Genomic DNA, 26,099 nt, shown 5'->3' on the forward strand with positions numbered 1-26,099 from the left:
GCACGTACCTGCGCGTGACTGCCGAGTAGAGACTGGGCCGCGGCGCCGGCGATTTGCAACGCCTTGTTGGCCACGTCACCGGGAATGGAACCGGCGGACACGGTCCCCTTGTTGCCCATGACGTCAGCGGAGCACGGGGCCGCCGGCGCGGGTGACAGCCGCGGGGGCAGGGCGCCGCGGCCGGACAACGCCGTGGTCGCGTCGGTCAGCGAGGCACCCGTGCTGCCGCAACTCGAAGAGGCCGGGCTCAGGGGTGGCGCCGACAGAGCGCCTCCTGGACCGGGTGCCGTCGAGCCGAGGCAGGAGACGAGCACGGGTGGACCCCCACCAGCCGTTCCCGCCATTGTTCCCGTTCCCGTTCCTCCGGACTGCTGGTGCTGGCTGGTGGCACAGGCGGCGGCCGCGGCCGCTGCCTGCTCTTTGGCTCTGGCGACGGCTTCGATGTTTTGCAGAAAAGCTTGCGTGCCCAGCAGCGCTCCCGGAGACATGCTCTCCAGGATGTTGCCTGCACGGAAGAAAGTAGAGACGGCGGGGTTACTCGAAGATGCGCACTACACAACTGCGCGTGCGGCAGGGCAGCTCGGTATAAAGGAAATCAATAAGACAACTACTAGCACAGTACTGTAAAGCGCCTCAACCTGCGCGCTTGCGTTTCTATACTGCGGATACTGAGGCAACTTTGTCGCGCCCTATAGGGCGAGCTTAATAATCATACTGTTAGTTCAACGCGCGAGGAACACACTGAGTTAGCCGTTCTGACGCACCATGAATCATCTATGCTAGGGGACTACTGCGCATTACCATCCGTATCGGACATTAATGCTCGTAATCATCCGGATCGGACATTAAGGTGGCTGAAAATTAAACTGTCGAACAAGGCTATTCAGAGAGAGAGAGAGAGAGAGAGAGAGAAGGGAAAGGCAGGGAGGATAAACCTGGCTGAGCCCGGTAGGCTGGTGTATGATCAGCATTGCAATCATGAAGATGGCTGCTGCGAAGTGCGGAGAGGTCATGACGTTCTGCTGCTAAGATATGTCATTTACAGATTTTATTCACAACAGCAGCAGTCCCGCATCATTCCGACAGTTCCCAAATTTAAATGCGACCCTGTGTGCCGGCAGTTTCATGCACGCCACTTCGGAGTGCTGCGTTACAGCCTCTCTTGTAGTTTATAATGCCGCTTTGAGACGTAAAACCAAATCGATTCCGAATGCGAATTGAAGCAGCAATCATACCGAAGCATAGTGTGCAACGTTTCGATGCCAGCAGTCCAGAGATTGCGTGGCCGCTTGGACACATTTACACGAAAACGTCATTCACCCTGAACAACTACTGCGTTCACAGTGCGTGCGTCTATAAGTGTGCACGGGGAATCGAAATGAAGACATCACAACCTCCGAAGCAATTTCGAACGCAACTACGTAGGCTGATACAAGGTTCACATCGGTCCAAATAACACGTCATCTCAAGGGCTTTTCTTTTTATTTTCGCTCATAAATATATGCCTGTGCGGAAGAAATCACTGGTTAAGAAATGCGGTCGATTAGAGTTCGCTCGACCAATGTAACCATGTCTCTGCCTCGTTGTGTTACGCTTATTTCGGCTTGTCTTAGCCTGAACGTCGATACTGTAACGCAGACCGCCGTCGCAGTTATTGCGAAACGCATGGCATGGTTATCGACCTGCCAAGTAGGCGTAGAAAAACGCTTGATTCTTCATGCGCGTGGATAATCCGTCATATTGGGAAGCAAAATGTATCGCTGTCCGCGTCCCTTATCGCCTTTCTGTTTCTCCCTTCCGGAAAGCGCCGCGAAAGACGTGGGTGTCGCAAGTCCGCGGTGTCTACAATCCGCGGTGAGCAATTGCACCACGAGCGCAGTGCAGGGCACACTGCGTATTATTCATACGAATGCTCGCGCTGCGAAAAAAAAAAAGAAAGAAAGAAAGAGTCCTAGCGCATACTTCTCGCAGCGGGGCGTTGGAAGAGATTGCGAGCAAACCTAACCCTGTGTCAACACTTTTAAGAATGAAAGGCCGAGTCGGTTCCCCTACGGAACGTCTGCTGCAGTGTTGATTTACAGTGTCGCGATTGCGATAGCACCGCGGCGGCAGACCGGGACGATTCTGCAATCTTGCTTCTGTCTATGCATATATACGGGTGCACACACATCATCTCGCTCGGCACGGATAACGTGTTCCCTTTGGAAAAGCAAAGCTACGATGCGCCTGCATGGTACAAATTCATTTTCTTCTGATCGCACGGACGCAAGTCTGCGAATAAACCTTCGGAGAGCTGAGCTTCATGTACACATTCATTTTACGCCTCTATCCGCGCGAAAGGTGGCTCTGTCGGAACCTTCCGACCGACGAGTGTGTTAACGAAGCGACCTAAAGAATGACGAAAAGGGACGAGAACGAGGAAGAAAAACGCAAAACGCGGCGATGCTCGCACACAGCTGGTGCAGCACCGACACGGTCTCTTTCCTTTCGCGGTCCCGACAAGCGTCGGGCGGAGGTGCTAATTCTATTTCTTATTCTTGAGTCGCGGTCCGTGGAGCGGCTTGATTAAACGGGGCAGGGCAGGGCGAATTCAAACAGGCCGCGTGTTAATTGCATTTCGCGCGCCCGAGTCGAGCAGCCCCCTCCCCCTTCCCTGTCTCCCCATTCACCTCCCCACACCTCAGAGACGCCCAGGAGATGCATTCAGTGACAAGCCTCAATGATGGATTGGGAGCGTCCGCACGCCGACGGCGCTGAGAAGGACGACAACGAACCGAGCATGCGCACTGTCTCTGTACGCGGAGGATGTTGAAAGAGTGGCGCGATACTTCTGGCAGGTGCGTGCATGAAAACATGGTGAGAGAGAAAAGGGGAAAGGAATAAAGAAATAAGATGAGCCTGTACAGGCTGTTCACCGAACAGACAGCTCTTTCTCTCTCTCTCTCTCTCTCTCTCTCTCTTGAAAGCCGTTTTGCTTCGACTGGCATAGAGGCAACGAGTGGCGAGGAAAAGAAAAATCGAATCAGCTTCGGAATCTGCGAGCCACTCCTTGTTTGAAGTGCTCGTTTTCTTGCTATTCGGTTGCTTGTCTGGACATTCCGCCTCTGCTTCCCTTCGGAAGACAAGTGCGGTCGTCGTTGCACAAGGAACGAAAATAGAATGAATTCGCGTAAGGACGCCTGGCTCGGAATCCGGCGCCCGCCGCGGCGTGTGTGTGTGTGCTCGCGTCCGCTTGGCAGGCGTTCAGAGGGGGCGTGACCGACCCCTTCGCACGTTCGATCAAAACGCGAGAACGAAACTTAGCAAAAGGCTTCGAATAAAGGAATGTTTCCTTTGACTCAGACCCCTGATACGGTCCCTGCTCGTTTAATTTGAGAAGTCGATCCGCGCACGATACGCACGCTCGCGGATCCTTCTTTAATCGCGGCAAAAAAGAAATATGGACGGACGGTGGAGGGCAGAGAAAAAGAAGCGACGAATGACGTATAGAGAGTTATTAAGTCGGGCAAGAAGGCACGGTTCCGGAATCCGGTATGAGAATCAACAGCGCGTCTGGCAGTGGGCGTGGTTGTGACGATGCAGATGTGAACGACGATAAGACCGTTTCTTTCTCTCGTTCTTTCTCTCGCTTTCTCTGGCTTTTCGTCGTGCTTACGTCATAAAAACTAAGTCATTTGAATATTTCCTTTCAGATGCAAGTACATCTTACAGATTATAGCCGATTACATGTCAAAGGCTGTAAGTCGATAGAGAAGACACACAGTTACAGACTTTGGCAAATTCAGTCCGTAGACAGTCAATGCACACAGAAATTTTCAGAAGGCAGTTTACAGAACGGCATCCAATTGTCACTATGCTTGAGAGTTCAGACGCGTCTATGTACATCTACTAGACTACGTACGAAAATAGGTCCAGTGATGAGAAAAGCATCATCATCCCATTAGTCATAAGCCAACGTGTATACTATATGTGTAGTACAGTCGCGCTGGGCTATACGTTTCTGGAAAATACGACACATGTAGCAGCATTTCTTGAATAAGATAAGCCCTCCGCTGCTTTATGTCGACAAAACCGACACTGCTTCGAATCTAAAGTGCTTTTCGACAAATAAATTCGGACGATCACTGTTCTTCGCTGAAATTGAAGCGATCAGCCGAGCGCTCCATTCGATAACGCTATATTTTCTCCTTCACGCTAATCTGCACTCCACCTCAGTAACTTGCTGCAGTGCAGTGAAAGCGACCAGGGTCGCGTTAATCAACCAGAACAGGTAACTATAGAAAGGTTCCTACCCTGCCCGCCTCTGTTATCGTCTTCAGCGTGACTCGGAGTGAATGTAAGAGTCACGGAAACAATGGTAGCGCACAATTCGCGACCTATCCTCCACTCTCTGGAAGATGCAAACGACTCTAGCTACTGATTGGTTAAGAGTCGTAGCCTTCACTGCAGTGCCCAGGTGTGGTGAGATGGGAGTCGCGGTGGGACTGCCGGGTGCGCGCGAGGAGTTAGGGAGCAAAGTTGTGCCAGACATGTATACATATTATTCACGCATTAGCGCCGCATGTACAGTAACCGCAATAAGTACTGGACACGGGGATTTCGAGGGTACAATCCAGGAATAGCTAACCTGAGAAGAAGCTTCGAAGGCGGCACCGAGTGAAAAGAAAGTAGCAGCGCGCCCACTGGACGCACGCGGAAGGGAGAGCAGAGGAGGCGCTTTAAAAACGGTCCGCAAACAACCATCGCGCAGTGCGGACAGCTCACGCAGACGGCGGACTTTAGTGCGACGACGGCAAAGCCGGAGAAGCGGAGGGCACAGGTGCGCGCCGAGCAGAGAGAAAACGGGCCGGGAGGCGCGAGAGATCGTAAATAAGAGCCTTATCTGGGAAACCGTCTCGGCGAAATCTTGTTCAGCAGCGAGCCGGTGTGCACACACGCCGCGAGCGGCGCTAGAGCACGCCTCGCACGCGCGTGTACGCACACGCACGTACGGACGCGGTCGGGACAAGGCGTGTACACACGCGTCGCGCCGCTGCAGGCGCACACGGACGCGCAGAGCCACGCGTGCGCTCAACACGCAAGAGAGAGAGAGAGAGAGAGAGAAGGGAAGAAGGAAAGGCAAGGAGGTTAACCACTGCAGACTGAGTCCAGTTTGCTACCCTACACGTGGGGAGGGCAATGAGGAGAGAGAGAGAGAGAATTTAGGTGTAGGATGTCTTGCGTCGGGCACTCAAGTCTGTTGCCTTCAGGTAGTAAAAAAGCTCTCGAACTGCTTTCTGCGCTAATGAACTGTGAGACCAGGCTCCCAAGATCTTCGCGTCCGTAAATGACCTGTCATCCAGTCTATTAAAGGCACACTGGAGAGTCTCACGTTTGTTATCAGTTTGCTGGTGCTGCTTACTGGTGCTTGCTTCACGGGGTTCTTCGCCTTCCCCCCCGCGTGTCTTTCGGCGGAGGATGACAGAAAGCGTCTGAAGACAGTGCCGCAAAGACGAGGAGGAGATCCTTGCTTCAGCAACAAATTACGCCCGGCATCTTGCTGCGCGATCGGTCTGGTGACCACTGCTGTTGTAATGTGTTCCCATGTCGCGCCGACCGTTGCGGTACATTGTCGCCTTTGTCATCATCGGTATTGCCCTTGTATTTATCGTCGGATCAGTTTAGATGCTGTAGGTCGCATTTAAAGCTTTGTTTAAGCGGCCATACAGTCTTTCTAAAGGGTGCCTTCCTGCTATATAGATTGCATGACACCCAAGCCACATAGGCTCTTCGGTGCTAGGGCACCTAAACTTAAAGGTGCGATGCAAGAGAGAAAGCGGGTAAAAGAATGCGCCAGAGAGGGCTTCGGGAAATAAAAGAAAGAAAGTAAGAAAAGTAAGAAATAAAATTCAAAACTGTGACGCTTTCGCCTCATTGGTCCAGCTATTCTACTGCGTGTTCGTCTCGTTCGTGGTTATCGGTGCGACGAGTTGCGACGCGGGTACAATTAATTTTTGGGATAAGAAAGAAGCACAGCGAATAAGCAGAATGAAGACAAGACGTCTGGATGGTATAAAGAAATAAAGAAAGGAGGCCCAAGAGCAAGCGGACGAACCGATCGAATTGACGGATCGAAATGGAGGCGCCGGCTGTCCGCGTCGTGCTCAGACCCCGTCGGTGCTTTCAGCGGGAGTGAAAGAAGGAAATGGAACTCGCATCGGTCACTCCGGCGCAACGTTAATCAGCAAAATAATTGCGAAAAAAACAGAAATGACAACCTGTGTGCTGGATTCAATACATGTACGACCGACTTCCTTCCATCGTTGTATGTATGTCACTGTCCTGTCACTGTCACTGTCCTGTAGTCTGTAGTCTTATAGGTTAAGGGACATCGAGTTGACGAATATAGAAGTACGGAATTCTGTTCTAGACAAGACAGAAAGCGCATGAACGGAGGGGAACATGATTATGAACCGTGCGGAAGTTTCGAACGATTTGCGACATTTTTTTTTTTTTCAGTGAATCGGTGTGTTGGTTAGCAGAAAGCGACTTTTCGGACATGCTGTATCTGAACTGGTCAGTAAAATATAGGTGGTTCTGACTTTGGCTAAAAAAAAATACGATGTATTTGATAACGAAGCGAAACATACCTGGGCGTGCGCCCTTGGCGCAAAGAAATTTAAACGCATATAAAAAAGGGGCAAAAGTTATTTACAAATCCTTGTAGTTGATTTTTGCATTGTTCAGTTTATAACTTTCGATTGTTCCACTCTGATGAGGTCGCCGTTTCCACTCCTTTTGTCAAATAAAAGCGTTTTCATGTGTATGTCTCCACAGATTTCGAAACCACTTTCGCAGCATAAACAAAAATCCAGTAGCTCGAGCTACCGTTGTAATGGCGCTGCTATATGAGCAGTTGCAGTTGTGTTCGTTCCCGTATACATATATCCTAAAGCGTCAGGGGTCAAGCGTGGTCATCAGGACAGTGAGTGCGGATGTCGGCGAATGAATTTCCCCTGTAGCGGCTGAACACAGCCTAACTTTCTGCCTCCTGATGACCCATGTCGACGAAATGACACATGTCGACGAAAGAAAGACTGAATTTCACGAATTAAATTTCGTGTACTACTATGACTTGGCGAGCAAAGCCTCTCAGGCAGAGCAATTCATTCCAACGTACAGGTGCGAAATAGAAGGTTCTATAGTGCATCCTGGCTCCGAGCTTAAGATTTGGTATTGGCAACTGTCCAAGTACCGGCATGAATGTTGAGAAATGCTACCGGCGGCTCTTCAAGTATCAGCAGCCGATTTCGAATAAGGAAAGGAATAAGGAATAAGCGGAGGCGCGCATATGTTGCCGGACGTCGATAGAGAGCTAAAATAATAGCAGCAATTTACATTCTTGGTGGGAACGTTAACGAGGCACGAGCGTTTTCATAGCAAGGACGCCACTTCCCCGTCACATTACGCGTCAGTCTGCAGGCCACGTTGCCTGCTCTTGTATACTATTTCCTTTCGTTCGAAAATCCGTACACTGGCTGCAGAGAAAAGTCGCTATCAATTTTCTTTTTTAATCTGCGGTGGTCCACAGGCTTCCCAAACGGTTGCTTGCAGATTGACTGCAAACGTTAGCCGTGAAAAAGTGTCAGGCCGTAAGCCCGCAGGCGGTACACGTATACGATCTATGGGTACTTCACAGAACATGTCAAGAAAACCTGTGCTTCGCAGAGCAGGACAAAGTGTACGTGGCGCATAGGAAACCTTCCCAGCTTGAAGAAACAAACGCAGCAAGCGCATTGAAACGAAACGAAAATGCGGCTTGAATGAAAGTTTCTGTTTCTGTCCGTCGTCTTATGCAGAATGCAACAAAGCAGGCGTGGCGCGAAGCTCGCGTCGTATGCCGAAGAGCAGACAGAGCAACCAGAAGCCAGCAAGAAAAACAGAGAAAAGAAAGGTGCTGAGTCATCAGGATTGTCAACAATGATATCACTCAACTGAGAAAGGACGCGCTAAAGAAATTCATTCGGTTTGCCTTCTTTCTTTTCATCTAGTCTGACTGCGTAGTGATATCTGCGCTGCTGCTTGTTATTAGATGCAAGTCCCGTAACGCCCGCAGCAGGCTTTCCCGAGAGATCGGCCCTTGCATTTTGCTTTCGGCGTTTGCCATCGCAGCACCACCACAGCGTCATGCGCCGGGCGCACACAACAAGATAACCGCTAAGTGAACCGGGGCCTCGCGCTAGCTCTAAAGGAAACGTGAGCAACAACAGCATAGAGAAGCAAGAAAGAAAAAAATTGAAGTCGGAAACAAGTCAAAAACTTGGCGCGAGCGCACGCGCGCGTAGACAATTCATTTGCGGAAGGGTGCTAATGAACGGCATAAAAAATAGGACCCGCGGAACAGCGTCGCGAAATGGAAGTATGCGACAAGCAAGCAAAACAAACTAAGCTCTACTCAAAAGCAAAAGTAAAAGACAGGCGCGGGTACCCAACCCAACCCAATCCGACCTCCCCCTTCTCTACCGGCTGCACGACTGAGCACTTTTCGAATGGCACAAAAACAAATGAGTCTTAACAGCAGCCAAATAGACGCCAAACACTGGGTACAACAGAGAAGAAGAAAAAAAAATGAAATAACGGAAGGAATGAAACATAGCATGGCACGCACGCAGCAAGAAAGAGCATCAGGACGACAACGCGTTGCTTCATGACTCACTGCAGAGAGTGCCGCGGCTTCAGCCCACATCTTTGGCGGGGCCATTTCATTTCCTTTTCTCATTTCATTTTTTTTTCTGCTGCGGCGCTTTTTGCGTAGCTGTTTTCTTTCTTATTTGTCTATATTCCTGCAATCGCATTAATTGTTATTTTCTTTGAGTGCTTTCCATCCTTATAACACGTGTGTGACTGCCAGGTTGAAAAAAAAAAACAACCAGAAAGAAAGAATAAGAAAAAGGGCAACACAATAACGAAGAGGATACTGAAGGGTGCGAGGACGGCAGCGACTGTTTGTTATTTATCGCCTTCCTTTCGTTTATCTCGAAGAGCAGAGCAGAGGCTTCCAGGAGAGATCTAGAGAGAAAGGAACAGTAATAAAATAACAAAAGTCCAGCTGCATCAACCCGGTCGCCTCTCAGTCGGTGCGTGCTTTTATTTAACCACAGCGACACGCCTTCGCGCGTCGTATGTGCTCGCCGTGAGTCATGTGTGTATTGCTTCAGGCTCTTTCCATTTGCGTGACGGGCCTTATAAGTACCGGCGCGAACGAATGGATCGACGATGCATGGAGATAACGCGAAGGAAACAAAAAATGACGAATGCCCAGTTCTCGGGAGAAAAAAAAAAAAAACGAGTCGAGATTCCCTTTTCTTTTCATTAACAAGACCTATAAAGACTTCACCATTGTATGCGTTAAAAAAAAAAAAATGTGAATGCAGCTTCAGCGCACATATTGTAATCTATATGTGAAGCGAAGCTATCATGAAGCGGTTAATCGAATGCTATAAATTTGCCCATTTAATACCTGCGTCTTTGTGAGTAAAGGAAACTGGCTCGCGCGTATTGTGCTCTTGCGGCTCGAGCTATAGTTGGCGTTGACACGATAGAAGTATACGGTGTGATACTGGTCCGATGAATAGAGCGTCAGACTGCTGTGTCAGAGGAGCGATGTTCGATTGCACCATTAAGCCATTCTTTCGGTGAGAAAACAGCAGCAACCGGGAGCTATACAGTCAAGAAAGCCCGGGATTGTTTGTAAAGAAACCTTCGCCTGAAAATGGCGCACGGTTTGTATTTGCTGGGGTAAGCGTTTGAAGCGTGACTCTATACCATGGCTGAAACGATTGGAACTACAGGTATACGCCAAAAGCTTTTGAGTGCAGGCTGGTGCTTGTTATGCATAATCACTAAATTTTGCGGTTGTGTACGTTATCGGCTACCGCAATGAGAGCGATAAACGAGCGATTCCTCTCAGATACAGGTTTTACCTAAATTGTCTCCAAGCTTATGGCCCTTTAGCGAGCAGTTGCCATTCCTCATAATTATAATCAACCTGTTTTAGGTACACTGTAGAACGAATGCCTTTCCCAGCGACGGCATGTTTCAAAAGTTAGCTCAAGTATCGTCGTTTACGCTCACTCGCTATATTACCCCATTACACAACCTAACATATCGGAACACCGGAACTTTGCCACGCCCTCTCCACTGTCATCACGTTATCGATGTTACATAAGTCAACAAACATCGCCGCTTCAAAATACGTTATTGGCGTCTTCAGACGAAATCAGAACGAACTGACTGCGACAACACAACAAAAACGATGTTTGCCCTGTCATTCTCTTGGCAGACACCTTGTCTGTCAAGAGAACATAACGAGAAACAAACAAGAGAACAAACATACAGCATCTGTACGCCAAGGCGGCATACACATGCGAGCAAAGGTTTATGAGTGAATCGTCCACTTCAAGCTTGTAAATGTTGCAGCCACTTGCCCACGTGACCTCTATTCTGGAGTTTATAGGTACAGATGGGAAAAAAAGAAAACATCCAATATTTCGTTTCGGTTGTTTTTGACATCGTACGGGATGTGTGGCCTCAACAATAGCTCACATGTACGGAAGTTGCTAAAAAAAAAAAAGGCTCAGCTTAAAATCCAGTTAGTAACCGACGTGTCTCAAATCTCTTCAACCCTTGACTGTATGTACACTTCTGTAATCATCTCGTCAACTTCCAGCCTGTAATTCACGGCAACTCCTCTTTTTAATCCCTGCATTCCCTTTCCACTCTCCCGAACTCTCCCTTTAGCAACGCCTACGCACCGTGCATGTTTCGCCTGAACTTCAGCAGACCGTAAAATCAGCCACGCAACTAGACAGTCGTAGGCCTAGGTACAAATAAAAATAGAACACAGACACCCTAATCGCACGAGCCAGGAGCAGTACGGTGCGAGCAGTATTAGCTGGAGAAAACACCACTGCGCGTCGGTTAGGAGGAATGTATCCCCCCTCTTTTTCCGTGCTCTGTGCAGTGGGCACCCGAGCGTTTTCGCATCGTACGCGTTCGCCACCGCTCCTCCCCGCAGCCTATCGTCAACGGCGGCTGGCGTGGCGTAGCGCTGGCTAGCGAGCGAGCGAAAGAAAGGCCGGGAGTGGAGCCGGCGAGCGATCCACAGTCCACGCGCGCGTGCGTGTGTGCGTTTAATCCAAACACCCCCCGTCCCTTCCCACCACCCCCACCTCCCTTCACCGACCTCTCTCTCTCGTGCGTCGCGCACCTCGTTCGAATCCATGCGGGCTCGCGAGCGGCGCTGCTGCTGCTGGAAGGGACGGGAGAAAGACCGTATTCCAGCTCTTCCGCATCATTTTCGCGCGCACGACGTCGGTCGCGGTTCTCTCCTCCACCTGCGTTGGCCCTCTTTCCACAACGCTGCCGCCGCCTCGCGCAGGCAGCGCTGGCTCGCCAAGGAGAGCGAGGGAACGGAAGGGCTGCTGCTCGCTGGGCTGAATGAAGGAAAGAAAGAACGATAGGGAGAGGCGCTGTGGCTGCGAGCGCCAGGAAAGAAAAAAAAGCGCTCCGCCCCCTCCTCGTTGGCGAAAGCCAATCGGGAGCGACCACCTTTCCTCGCCGGATACGCCCCCGCTGTAAGAAAAAATAAAGGGGGGAGGAAAGGGCTGAGAGGGTTGCTTGCTCTGGAAGGGGGGGGGGGGGTAGCGGCGAGGGAAGGGGGGCGCTAGCAGCAAGGCACTCTCGCTTTGTACAGCTACTTTTTCGCCCCGTTTCGCTCCCTGTACTCGCCGGGTTTCGTTTCTGTTTCTTCTTTACTTTTAATGGCACATCTGCTATTCTTATTTGATCATTTCAAAGTAGACGCGAAAAGAATAAAATAATTGAAGCGAAGAAAGCAACGGCTCCGGTGAGAGATGGGGAAGTAGACAGATGAACTTAAACACAAAATACTCCTTATAAAACGAACGAGAGAGACGGGATGGCTCGAAACAGGAGTGAAAATGAAAAAGAAGAAGAAGGATTTCAATCCCGGCGGCCTGCGCGCATCACGCTGGTGACGTCATCTCCCGGAGAAACAATAGACGACAGACAGACGCTGAATCCCCCCTTCTCCTCCTTCTTACAGGGAGACCTCCGCCTCCCCTTCCTTCCCTGCGGTAGACACACGATGCTCGGAGGCGGGAAGGAAATATATTACAAACTCAGGGACGGCTCCGAGGTATGCCAAGGCTTTTGAAATCTGCGGCTCTCTTTGTGGCTGGCTTCGTTTTTCGCGCCGCGCGGCGCCGAAGCGTTTACTGTTACGGCGTTTGTTCTTTGACGACCGTAGACGGCGACGCTGCGAGCTTCTCCTCTCGAGAAGCGTGCGCGTATACGTGCCGAGTGCTTCTGCGGCTTTCTTTTTCGCCTCGCCGGAACACAAGCGCAGGAAATGCGCTCGAATGAAGCGAGAGAGGGGATCCTCTTCAAGGTTGAACAAAGGTGACTGACGTCGCCTCTTTCTCGGGGGGATCAATAGAGGTCGCAGAATGTGGCGCCATACACAGGGAACGATGTAAGAGGAGAAACGGGCATCGGCTTCACTGAGCTGCGGCGGCGAATCAATAAAAAAAATAATAATAAAGGAATTACAAGGCGCGAGTTGCATGACTCTCTCCTACCTCATTCTTATTTGCCACCTGTGATTGCAGCCTGCTCACTCACGCTATAGTCTGGGCCAATTGTGCGTCACGTATCGAAGAGGCGGCAAGAAAATTTGTTAGCACTTAATTTAGATTTCTTAAATGCGGTACATATTTTCTTTATTCAGAATATCAGTGCAGGCGCTGCCGACATACGGCAGTATCAAAGCTGTCGTGAACATAATAAATTGAGTGTGGTAGCTCACGCTTCTTGGATATCGAAGAACTCAACTAAAGACAGTATATTTAACCCGGGCGCCGAATGCAAGCTTCAAGCTATATTAGTTAACATGCACATGCTCTGGAGATCCAGCACGACTTGCAGCGCCAGAGCACCACACGATGCAGCGGCGACTCTGGTTAGCAAGAAGGGACCATGGCTCTATTAGATCGCAAGCAATAAAGGTGCACGAGGGGTGCCCACTCTTTATGGCTCTTTTACTTTCACACGTCTCAATAGAGTACGTATGCAGAGTAATAAAGGGAGCGGCTTGATACTTTTTTGAATGCGAACACTATAACGTTTGCGCCCTAAGTGGAATAAAACGGGAATGCATCTTTCGTCTCACCGAAGGTAAACGCCTCTTCGGTGAAGGGGGTGTACACCAAACGGGATACAGCACACGCCCAAAAATAAAGTCGACAAGCCACATATATCATTTCGCTTCGTGTCCCCTAACGAGCGCCTACCGCCTGAAACCTTTTCTTCGTTCTCGGAAACGTCGTCGTCTTCTTGCTCGAGGCATTAACGCGGCTGACTTCGCAGTCTTCTCGATGCGTGCACGAACACGCGCATATAGGCGGGCGAGCGCGACATACACATAGATGGTGGGCAAACGACATGCAACTTCTGTCATTCCCAATCGCGATGGCGTGTGTCAGCCATTTGTCAGGGGCGCCCCGGAAGGCAAGACGTCGGCGCGACGATGGAGCGAGGAGGAAATGTAGAGAGAAAGAGAGAGCGCATGTGCCAATGTCCTGCGAGAACGAAGGCAGGAAGGGATGCCGCATTGGCGCGTGCACTTATGTGTATACAGGCGCACGGAGGGAAGTGACCGGCCCGCCTGTTTACGCGAAAACAAGCAGAAGTGAAAAAACAGAAGCAATAGAAAGGACCGGTGGCAGGGATCCGGGCTACACCCTGCTTAAGCAATAGTGCGCAGCGACCGGGAAGGCATGCACACTGTCCAATCAGGGAGGCTGTATAGTTCGCATAGCAGTTAGCACGTGATAACAGTTCGCGTTTAACAGTTTGCACGCACGCCGGTCGATCACGACTATGCCCACTATGCGAGACAGCCAAAAGACTGCGGACAACCAGGAAGCGTTGTTAAGTGCCAACGCGGCTTTGAGAATTCGTCAGCCAATACGAGTGAAGCGCTGCTCGGGCTGCCGTATAGCGCTGCACGCTTCTAATGAGACACTCGGCGCATAGGAGTCAGCGGCGGCTCCGCGCTGGCGCCGGATTCGGTCCGCGGACAGAAACGAGACTCGCGCATATGCACGCACAAATTTCATGCGCGCGCTCGCGCGACCATCAAAAACAGGCAGCCAACGCGGCCGAACGTGAGCGCAGGAGAGGAGGGCAGTCGAGAGAAGGGGATGGGCATATAGTGTGCTCGCATACCCGGCCAGTCCGCGCGGCTTACGGAACGTATACATACACATAGACGGCTCACAAGGGCGACCAACAGAAGCGAGCGAAGGATTTCGACTCACGATTCGACGGCGCCAGCAACTGCGTGTATTTTTTTTTATTCCTCGCTCCGCGTCGAGATCAAACTACACGCAGTATAGGTATATTGATGGCGAGCGGGTAATGCGATTCCAGCCCGGACGCTATGCGCTGCGCTGCCACCGGTGGAAGCGAGGCAGGCCCGGTTCGAAGAAGCGTTATGGGGGAAAGGCTGATCTGAGATAAGGTTCGCGTCGGATTGGACTTCTGGGAGCGCAGAAAACGGGCGCCCGCCATGGCGTGGCTCATAAAGGCGTCGCTTGTTCGAAATGGCATTGTGTGCTTCGTATGGAAATGAAACAGGCAGTAAAAGTCCTGGCTTTGCCTGTAGAAACAGCAGCGACCGAGAGTTCACACGGGAGCGCGCGCCTCCTGTATAAGTTATGTAACTACTGGATTAAAGTGATATTTGACGCACGTATATATGTAATCACACTACCTGGGACAACTCGCTGCCGCATTGCTTTCAACTGCATGCATGTACTGTTTCGTTACCATCCCCAGACTTCAGTAAATATAAATTCTTTGTAATGTCCCCTTCCTACACACACAAGCTATATATATATATATATATATATATATATATATACGCTTTGACGACTCGAGCAGGTGAATAGCAGTGAAGTCGTCGCGGCCGCCGTGTTGGCGAATCATTCACACAGTCGGAAACCTGCGGGTTCCCGTTTTCCGCTAATATATTCAAAGAGCGCGGTATAGGAGCTGCGAACAGCGATCGTTCATGACTTGGCGTGCAAGCCACATATAGGTATGTACGCATCACGCCGTTCATTTCAGGAAAGGCCGTCCTTCCATATAGTCGTACACGACGATGCAAGCGACATCAAACGGCCGAACGACGAGGTGTCGCGACAGTGGCGACACGGCGCGGGCGCAGACGTACTATCGCGTTATCATCGCGGCTCAATGAAACCGACAGACGTGCCTCCTCGCGCACACGGAGATGAACGAAGCAGGAAGGCAGGCACGGGACGATGGCCGACACGAGCAGTTTAAACGCGGGTATAGCGACGTCGTTGTTGACTCTGCGCGGCGTGACCGGATGCGCGCTGCGCACAACCGGCAGGGAACTACGGCGTGCAAATGCCGCCGGCCGATGGCGAGCGACGCGACCACGACGACAGTGACAGGGCTGCTTCCTCCGTGGTGTCGTGGTGAGCGCGTGACTCGTGATCGTGCAAACACGAGCGAGCCTGCACGCGGACAGATCAAGGTCTGGGACAGCCTCGTGGTGTGAGGAAGGAAGAGAGAGAGATAGAGAGAGAGCAAGGACAGCAAAGGCAGGGAGGTCAACCAGACGAGCACACGGTTTGCTACCCTACACTGAGGGTTGGGGGAAAGGGGAATAGACAGAGGAATAAAGGGAGAGATTAAGCACTGAGTGCGTGTAGGAGGAACACTATACACAGAGACACGATAAACGGTTTCTTAAGCCGGTGCACTTCAGGTATTGTACTAGTGCACGAATCGCTTTTCGTGCCAGTGACGGGTGTGGCCATGGTCCGAGTATGTTTGACTCGGTGACCGGTCTCGAGTCTAGACGGTGTAAAGTTGTCCGCAGAGAGAGGCGTTGCACATCGTAGCGAGAGCAGGTACACAATAGGCGCTCGATGGTTTCCTCGCACCCACAGGAGTGGCGCACCGGGCTCTACACAAACAAATCGGAATGAACCTAATCGAGAGTCGAACACCTCCGTCCGGGATATTCTCATGCGAGCGCAAGATCGCATTGGCTAAATAAGAGTTGATAGCTGAATGCTGAGCAGCCACAAAAGTCAGGGAAGATATGCTGTGGTAGACCTGAAATTAGGTGGTTATATACTCATTGCGAAAGGAAGTGAAAAATGCGACGTGGAGAAGCCGAGCTATAGTACGTCATATGTGAAGACACACCTTCGTCAAAAGTTTAGGGAACACCTCGACTGTATGACGAGAGCTGACCAAGGGAGACGCGTATAGACAGGTTTCTCTTGCAGCGTCCACGCATGTCTTTGAAAAAGCGAGCATAAACCTAGGCGTCCCCCTTCCACAGGTTATCGAAAAAAGGGCCACAAGAGCGTCTGTGTGAATTATTGATTCGGTCACGAGCGTGGTGTCTCGTATGCAAATATTCAAAAGGATTATACATTTGTTGATAAAATTCGGGTTCGATCACTTGTATGGTATTCGTTGTATATGTGATGCAATAAGCACATTTCTCATCACTTCTTTTGCATAGCAGGACAGCTCTGTAAACGCTATACCATGTCATTGCTAACCGAAACACAAGAAAAAATAAAGACACAGGACGCTTGTGCTGAAGGATGATATACTTGCGGAACAACTTCCTGCTCAGATCGCTAATATACTAGCGGTCCCTTCACGAATCGTGATTGGCTATCGCTGGTGCATTCGCCAATCATGTCAGATTAGTTCTGTGAAACCGCAGGACCGAATTTCGCAACGACTCTTCACTACAGCTTGCGCCGTACATGCCCTGGTTCACACGAAGCCCCGGTTATCGTCGGGAGCGGCAGCTGCAGCGCGCTCCGAGAATCTGAGGAATGAATTCCCCGACGATTACGATACTCACTAATGCGAAATTTGACCGCGTCTCTACACGTGTTTTTTATTTCGCGATATATTGGCTGGCGCGGACAACCTGTCTCGTGCGGCACGCCGGAGCGAAGTGCGACGCGATTGTTTCGCTAATCTGGAGATCGAGACAGCCAGCGCATGGGTAATGCGTGGACGCGATCCACAACAGCCGCCGCCGACTGACCTCCCAGACGACGCGCGCCACTCTGGCGCCATCTCGTAGCCATGGTCGCCGCACTACACGTTTCTTCTCACGCTTTCGCCATACCCTCCTCCGCTTTCCGCCTCACGGTACCGCTGCACCCTCCTTTCCGCTTTCCTCCTCGCGTCTTTCATTTCCCGCTCCGCGTTCGCTTTCGTCTTTCGCCGTCTTCGTTCGCTCGGTTACGCCGCCAACGCCGCTCGCCGCTGGAACGGGCGCCTAATAGCTGCGCTCTGAAATGTTCCCAACAAAATGCGGCGTCTGACTTCCCATCATTTCGAGCTCTGTAACGTAGGCAAGGCTTGGCAACAACGCGAACAAAGGAAAAATAAGCACGAGGCCAGCGTTCGTTATCGGTGCACATCTAACGGCCGCACACAGCGCTGGCATATTCCTTCAGCCATTCAGTGCCGCGCGCACGCGAGCGCGTGTTTCGCAGCTTGGCTGCGCGTTGGTGTATACACGTGTACACGGGAGGCAGTAAACAAGGATCAATGCCAAAGCCTCCGGGCGTGTGGCGAAGTCTCGAATTCGTGTACATATATATGCGTGTATGTGTGCGTATGGTCGCTTCCACGCTCCGCGACTGGAGTATACGAAGGCGTCTTCAGCGATTCAAGCGACAAGCGTCTAGACGGCAACGCTGATAAACAGGCATGCATGCACACACGAAGCTATACGAAATGGCGAGGGACTGCAGAGGCACTTTAAATCACCGAACACAGGCCCAAAGACGGAGACTTGATGCGGATCCGTATTCACACACACACACAAAAAAAAAAATCTTATACGCTAGAATTGTTCGTAAGTTCAAGTTTCAGCCAATTCTGGTGTTGGACATATCATTAATGACGGCGACCAGCCTTTCATACCGACAAAGAGTGCTTGCGAACGAAAAGCTTTGTAACTTGGGCCCGTGGTCTGTTGCCCTGACGATGACAATTGTTCCTTTCTGGAAACGTTAGTTCCAGCGATATCACTTGCTTGGCCCCTTTTGGTCACTCCAAGTCACTCAGCTCGTGAAATTATATTGCAGAGGTCATCGCAAGCTCTGGATCGAGTGAATCAAACTCCACAAGCGGTATCAATCGACTTGTGCTGCGCTGCTCGCCTAAAAGGATGGTGACCCGAGATGCATATGCGGGAGCGCTAAAAGTATACAGGCACTTTAAGCAGACAGGCTTTTACATACTCTCCGCCACTCACATACTGTGAATGTTAGCTGTCGTGGAATTAAAAGTAACAATACTTTAAAAAAAGTAAAAAAAAAGAACAGCGCTCGTGTAAATAATCAATGGAAAGCGCGCGGATCTTTCACACCTTGCAGATACACCATAAATTTGCACTGTTTAGAAAGAAAACATCGCGCCTTTAGTTCTTTATCAAAACCGCAGCGAAGCAACTAATACATCCCATGAATGCGTGTACACGGTCAAGAAAACGATGGACAGATCGACAAGGCGGAAGGCGAGAATTCGAACACGCCTTTTCATTCGCAGTTTCTAAACGCGCGGCAAATGGGCGCATGTGTATACGTTGCCACATAGAAGGCGCGTGTATTGGCAAATCATGTGCGCCCTGCTGACGCCAGGTTTCAATACCACTTTTCACTGCCACAATGGAATCTGCCAGTCATGCGCTATAAAAGGAAGGGAATAATCGTCACCGGCATATATATATACACACGCATTCGCCAAAGGACGCAAGACTCAACTACTACGCACAAAAAGAAGAAAGAAAGAGAGAAAGAAAACGAAAACATAGAAAGAGGAGGAATGATGCAGGATTAATGTGTCTTTCTTTTTTCACTTTTTCTGCCTTCCGTCCTCTTTTCCCGCAATTTCTGGTGGTTATATAGACTTGGCTGCCGACTTTGCGGCGCTCACAAAGCGAGACACGCCCTGTTTCTCCGACATTCGAGCGCGCTTTGGACGCTTTTATTCTGTATTTCTTTTTTTTTTTTCGGCCTCTCTCACGTACCGCTGTGGCCGGTGTCTGCGGTGCGAAGGCGTTGACATAACCCCGCCACGAATTCGCTTATTCCTCGCTTATTTTCTTTCTTTCTAAACGCGGTGTCGCAAGCTCCTCTTTTACAGTCAGCCGTTCGTTGTATATGAGGGCGTAATAGGCTTCTTCGTTGCCTTTCCCGCCGTTGCTCGGAACGGGAATAGATGCCAGTGGGCGTCAGAAAGACGAAATAGCTGGAAAAAATAACAGAATACGCAAAAAGCGATGGTTCACGCTGCACGCAGATACGCCGTTAAAGAAAGAAAGAAAGAAAGAAACTAATGCAGAGAGGCGCGACCTGGAAAAACGCAGTAGCAATAGGCACTTCGTCCTTTTGTCACTGTGTGAAAAAAAAAAAAGAAGAGAGAAGAAATGATAAAGAGAGAAGGAGCATTTTAACGCCGTTCCCTCTTTTCCAAATCTTTCGACTCACTCCTTTTCGCGGTGCTTTCACAAAAACAGAAAGAAGGTTATTGTTGTTATTTGTTTATTCTTTCGCAACACACCAAAGTGCTGCCGAGCATTGTGCGCTTCTGAAGGCTTGGCAAAAAAAAGAAAAAAGAACGGAAGAAAAAAGTTTGGGACGGCTAATGGACGCCTTTTGAAGAAAGAGGTGCCTGCTGAATATTATTACCCCGCGATCGTGAAAAACGCTTTTGAGAAATGCGTCGGCGTTGCAACGCCTGCAAATATTAGTCTCGAGCTACCTTAGTGTCGCTTTTGCAGCCTGCCTGCATTTGTCCACGAGCAACCATTGTTCACAAAATAAACTTTAAAATCATTTTGGTTATTCTCTTTTAGATATTGTTTTCAATTTGGCGAGCGGCCCAACGCAGGTATATTCAGTTTACGCGATCGTTGTTTCTCGCTACTGGAAGGGCTTTTAAATGGCGTAATGTAAGTACTGAAGGTCAAGAATAAGTAAAATTCTTTCGTTTTTTTTTCGTTCGTTTTTGTTTATGGGTTTGTTTGTTTACGAAACACCGCCAACGATCTAGAAACGACAGAATGAAGATAAAAGATGGCGAATCGCGATAAAATTCGCTAGCAAGCCGATTGAGGTTCATTATTATCTGTATACGCACTGTCCGAGATGTTGTCAAGGGACTACATTTGGAAACGCATGCACCGTTCCCATCTCACACGAAAATAGGGTAAGACGCCTAAGGGACAAGAATGCCATACAGTCCGCCATTTGGGAAGTGCGAGTCATTTGTCTTATTCCTTTGAAACTAAAGAGTACCATGCTTGCACGATGGAGTGACTTTACCTAGATGAGTGGCTGTGCTGAAAGCTCGAGGTTGAAATGCGTACAGTGGTTATAAGGCAAATGAAGAAGCATTCTTAACTGACGTGCTGACGGAGTCGCTCGAATGACAACAGGGCTGGGCAAAAATGCTGTGCAATTATAGTCGTATACAACTTTAGAAAAAAGGAGAGGCCCCGCCCAGATGACCGATGCGGCGAAGTCACCGGCCGTCCGGCTCATGACGTCGGTCCAGAGTGCGCACCCATTGGTGGATGCTCGTGTGCATCCACCTCGGAAGAGTAAACGCCCCCTTTTTTCTAAAGTTGTATCCGACTATATATCATGATACCATACAAGACGCTAGGGTAAAAAGTATTTGAGATAGAGGTGCAAGACACTGCCGAAATTATTGTATCCGATACGATACTTTCCATTCGCATCTTAAGATACTTCGATACATTCGCAAATTTCTTATTATACATCTATATAATGCAGCAGCAAACGCGTATGCACAAAAATGTTTGCCTGGAAATTTCTTGACTCTGACAAACCTTGTTCCATTTGAATGAATTGTCTTTTAGTACCTAAGCTGTTAGTATCAATTGTTAGCACTAAATTGCTTTATAGCTGCTTAACGCGAATGCTCTTTACATGCTACGCTGTCACCGGTTGCTACTTGTCGCTTTTGTAATTGATGGGAGTCGCTCCTCCGCTTGCCGACCATGTCAGCGGGTCCACATCTAACCACAAGAAATGCGATAGGAATCCTCTGCACGATGGCACAAATACCACTGTGGAGTTTTACCTAGTCCCTAAGCGTATTACCGTTTACGCAATACCGGATCGCCGGACAGAGATGTGCAGCAGCAACAACGCTTGTAGCGACACCTTTTGTGACGCATCGTGTATACATGAGAGCACATATAGCTGCAGTGACCTTTCATATCCTAATTATCCGCTGACCTAAAGCGGCCGCTGGCGACATTTTCATTAAGTGTAGTCCTTTCACGATCTCTATTCTACGAGAAAACTTGTGCAGCCGAAACACGTTTCATACATATAGGGTCACAAAGCGACGCAAGATAAGTTGGAGGGCTCTGACAGAAAGGTAGAAGAATGTCGCTTTATTCAAGTGGATTAGTAGCAATAGTATCAGCTCGATAAGCGGAGTTCAGCCTACGTTTATAGTTTCGCAGGGTGATGTTGCGAGAGCAGTATCTTGTATCTTAAGATAAATGATGCATTCATTCATGTATCGGAAATACAGATACTTATGCACGTCTTGTCAGAAGTATCAAGATACAGATACAAGACACCTAAAGGGTATCTAAGATAGTATCTAAGATGCATTTATCTTCGACATTGCCCAGCAATAAATGACAACTATGACCCCTTAGACCTTTCGATGAGCGCTACACGAATGACATTACCAGAGATGTTTAATGCCATGTGCACGCTCAATGATCATAACACAGACATCGTCAACAGTCATATTTGCGACGAGAATTCATAGCAATAGCGACAACTAAGTCTGAAGACCAACAGAAAGAGGTTGTGTGCCAGTATATCACCGGTGTCGTCTTCATTTTTCTTGCACTTTCATTTCCTTTCGGATCACATAATTCTATAAACAACAAAGACGAAATTAGCACTCCCCCGCACACAAATCACTTGCGGTTGCCCCACGCTTTTCTATAGGCTACGGTTAATGATTAGCTTCTATCACTCCCAACTTTCCCACAATTCTTTCACGCAACGAGTACTCGCAAAAACTCTAGGTTATCTACAGCAACAAACTATGACGGCGGCGCAGATTTCCGGTGACGAACAAAGACGTCAACGCACAGCCAGGCAGGTGATCTTCGCGTCCTCCTCTCAAAAGGTCACGCTCGAAGGGCGCCCTCTGGTTGCGGTTTAGAAGTCAATGCGCGACCGGGAACGCGCCCAACTCAGTCGCGGGGGGTTTGACCGCCCGACAACACGGGGTCGCCCGAGCCACGCAGAAATGGTGAACCAACCGAGCGCCCTCATTGAAACACAGAAAGTAAAGACATAAATGAAACAAGCTCACCCTTTCTATGGCAGACGCAAGCGGTCCGTAAAGGGGTGTCGTCGGCAGACAAAGGGCAGACCTGTCCGTTAATGCTTCTTCGCGAAAAATTGCCACTCTTGACGTTCTCTTAGAGCGCCTCGTCAGCCTTTTCTCTTTCATTCGCTCTTACGTCGCCCCCTCCCCTTTTCTTTTTCTTGCCCGCAGGGGGACACTCGAAGACACTGCTTCCCCGGAGACGTTTTCACAAGCAGACTGCTTTTCAAAGCGCCACCTCCCTCTCTCTGCGTAATCTCTCTCTCTCTCTCTCTCTCTCTCTCCGCATCCTCACCAGTGCTAACTTTTGTTCCGCACGTGGGCGACACGCGACAATTATTGCGCTGGCGGTTCGTTTCGCCTTCCGGGCTCGGTCGTTTGAAACGGCCGCCCGGCTTATTAAGAAGGAACGGCCGAGGCTGAGGAGAGAGAGTAATGCGCCAGACAGGGGAGCAAACGAGGAGAAAGGGTGCTGCACGGCGATCTCCCATTGAAACGTGCTTCAGACCGCGGCCTCAGTGTCTCCCAAGGGCCCCCGGCCAAGTCGTAGAGAAAAGGGAACGAGAGATGAATACCGCTGCGGCTGCCGTATCAAAGAACTCGGGCAGGCATGCATGACTGATGCGCCATGTGACACGGGTCAATGTTAGGGCAGGTAAGAAAGGAACGAAGATAGATCTCGGAATAGAGTTAAGACAATAACGTCTCGTGGCGTTCTTTTTTTTCCTCTCTCTCTCTCTTTCTCCTATCCGGAGTGCGCGAAGCAAACGAAAATAGAAGCGGCGGCCAAGGCCCGGAAAAATGAGTGAAAACGTATTCGATATTGTTATACGTAGCGTTCCTGGAACTCCTTTTCGCAAGTATAGCGTTGACGTCTAAAGTCACCGTGGCTCCTTAGAGCGAGCTATGACGTCACTGCGGAGGAATATATTAATTAATTCGCAGTGAAGAATGCTCGCAGGTGACTCTGCCAAAGTGCGCATCATTTTTAGCAAGCGAGCGGTCACACCTGACGTCAACGCTTCTTTAACATATCTCTGCAGCGTTCTTTTCTTTCTTTTCATTTTTTTAAATGTGTATCCACGCAGAAAGCACTAGTATTTAAAAAGCGTAGTCGAAACTGCACTGCGTACGAAGTTTGCATGCGAACTGTGCATGCAAACTTTGCGTGTACGAAGTTTGCATGCAAGGGAGTGAACCCTTCGTTCACTCCCTTGCAACCTAAGATTGTCGCTCATTCGAGCGGCAAGGCGAACGTGACACCGTGTTTCTTTTTGTAAGACGCATCACGAAACTCCGGCGCACCGACGAAATGCATAGCGGCGGGTCCCTGCCGTTTGGCCTCTATACAGGTGGCCCCCGGGTTCGCGTGCAACCGCCTTATAGCGCAGGCTGCAGTTCAGACTCCAGCAAGACAGAGAGAACGGCGACCACCGTGAAATCATCTTTTGAGACGCACGTGCGCGAACAAAAGGTGCGCTTAGCGCCGTTCCTTTTGCTTCGGGCCCCCTCATAAACATTCTTCTTTTCGTCTTTGTTCTCCTCCTCATCCACCTCTCTCTCTCTCTCTCTCTCTCTCTCTCTCTCTCTCTCTCGTTTTTTGAAACTCGGAACATGCACACCGCGCGCGCGTGCGTGGCCGACCCGTTCCGGACGCGTGCCCGTAACCCCCGACATGCCTGCGTCGAGCGATCTTTCGCCGTCTCTTTAGAATTTGCATAATGAAGAGCGGGAAGGAATAGAAAAAAAGGGACGGCTGAAAGGGTGCAAGGTGGTCGCGGGGAAAGGGAGGCGATCTCCCCGTTCAGTATCCTGCAGGGCGCGCGCCGAGGTGGCAGAACAAAAGACTTTGCAAGGGCGAGGCATCGGCCACCGGGCTTCGCCGAGTGTTATAACGTTGGAGGAGGTGGCACCGCGGAAACAGGGAAAAATAAAGTTTCACGCCGTACATTTGCGCTCCAGCTAATCAGATGGCGTTCTCAGAGTGACGTGAAGTGCGCACCGACGCGGTTATGGATAGAGAAAGAAAACGTTCGTGCATAACAAGAGGAGGAAAGAACGCGAAGAACATAATACGGCATCCACGTTAACTTCAAATCTCGATTGAATTGTTGAAGTTCACTACTTTGAGCGTCTTCTGCTAGTAAAACAATCGTAAGCACATCTAGCGAACATTTAGAGCGCGCGATGAGCTGCCGCGAAGACGTAGCAATAAAGGAAGGCGCGATGGTGTTGGAAGGAATGATACGCCTCGCGTTTAGTGAGCTAGACGCATTGGTGTCTATGTGCACTCCGCTCAGACAGATGCGGCCGTATTGCATGCGACGGCTTGCACGGACTGATCCGGGATTCAGCTATTGCAATGGAGAATATAAAAGCACCCGTCTGCTAAAGTTTTAAAATTAAGCCAAGTGTTATTTCATCAGTGACCTAACCGTCCTGTGATTTGTGTCTGCACTCTCCTCTCTTTGCAAGGCGACGCCATTCCGTAGTTCGGACTTGGCGATATCGTATATCTCTAAAGAATTGCAGTCTGTAAAGCACCCTCTTACGTCTGTATATTCTCTAAATCTACACACACACACACACACACACACACACACACACACACACACACACACACACACACACACACACACACACACACACACACACACACACACACACACACACACACACACACACACACACACACACACACACACACACACACACACACACACACACACACAATAAAGGTGGAAGAGGAGGGGGAGGAAACTCTCCTGTCAATATTTCTACAACATTCTAGTTGGCGTCGAAGATGGCTAACAATTCGAAAAGTATTCCCCCTTAGTACGCCATTTTTCTGCATTGCTTTCAAGAGACCACCCTGTGAGACGCCGAAGGGCAGTCTTTTTAAGAACTACACGGTCCGCTAAGCAACTGACGTCAGAACGAAAGTTTGCGACACGCAAAGCGATGACCCGTCGCCATTGCAGGCACTTCAGATGCAAGATCTCGGAGCACGTAATGCTATTATCATAACAACGAACAATGACCTCGTTGGATAACCCATAAATGCAAAATAAAGGGGCATCAACTGGGAAAGAAATAGAGCGCACAAAGACCGGTTTTACAGTGACAAGAGCTGCTATTTAGGGAAACAACGCAACAAACTATATATACGGTGGACATGCATAAGGGAAGTGTAAGTATACTATACAGAAAGAACGAGAGAAAGATCATCGCGCGGGGCTTAAAATAGCGCCAGTTTCCGACAATACGGGGAAGCAACATCAGCTTTTTCCGAGCGAGCCGCAATTTTTATCGCGCTCTAATTGAAGGGCGAGGAGGAAAGACGGAGAGGCCAACGGGTGTGGGGTACTTGCGGCTCGCGGAGCGGAGGAGGGGGGGGGGGGGGAGGGCCCGCCGCGTGCACTGACCCAGCACGACCCAGAAGGCGACCCCGCGACGACGACGACGACGGAGAGGATCCTTTTACGTATGCACCGCCTCACAGACGCAATCTCGCCGCTATATTTCTGTCCCGCGCATCTCTCCGCATCTCTTCGCCCAGAGGC

The 26,099-nt window shown here is 49.9% G+C and overlaps 1 protein-coding gene across 4 annotated transcripts in view; it reads right to left on the reverse strand.

Moving 5' to 3' along the window:
- The window catches only part of LOC139056302 (zinc finger protein castor homolog 1-like), a 599,701-nt gene that overhangs the window by 37,374 nt on the left and 536,228 nt on the right, over positions 1-26,099 (reverse strand). For all 4 annotated transcript variants that reach the window (XM_070534445.1, XM_070534447.1, XM_070534446.1 and 1 more), the window contains one exon: positions 9-505. In XM_070534445.1, the coding sequence (XP_070390546.1) occupies positions 9-505 (497 nt within the window). The remainder of the gene's footprint in view (positions 1-8; positions 506-26,099) is intronic.

This window comes from Dermacentor albipictus, chromosome 2 (genome assembly GCF_038994185.2).
Source record: "Dermacentor albipictus isolate Rhodes 1998 colony chromosome 2, USDA_Dalb.pri_finalv2, whole genome shotgun sequence".
Taxonomy (NCBI): Eukaryota; Metazoa; Arthropoda; class Arachnida; order Ixodida; family Ixodidae; genus Dermacentor; species Dermacentor albipictus.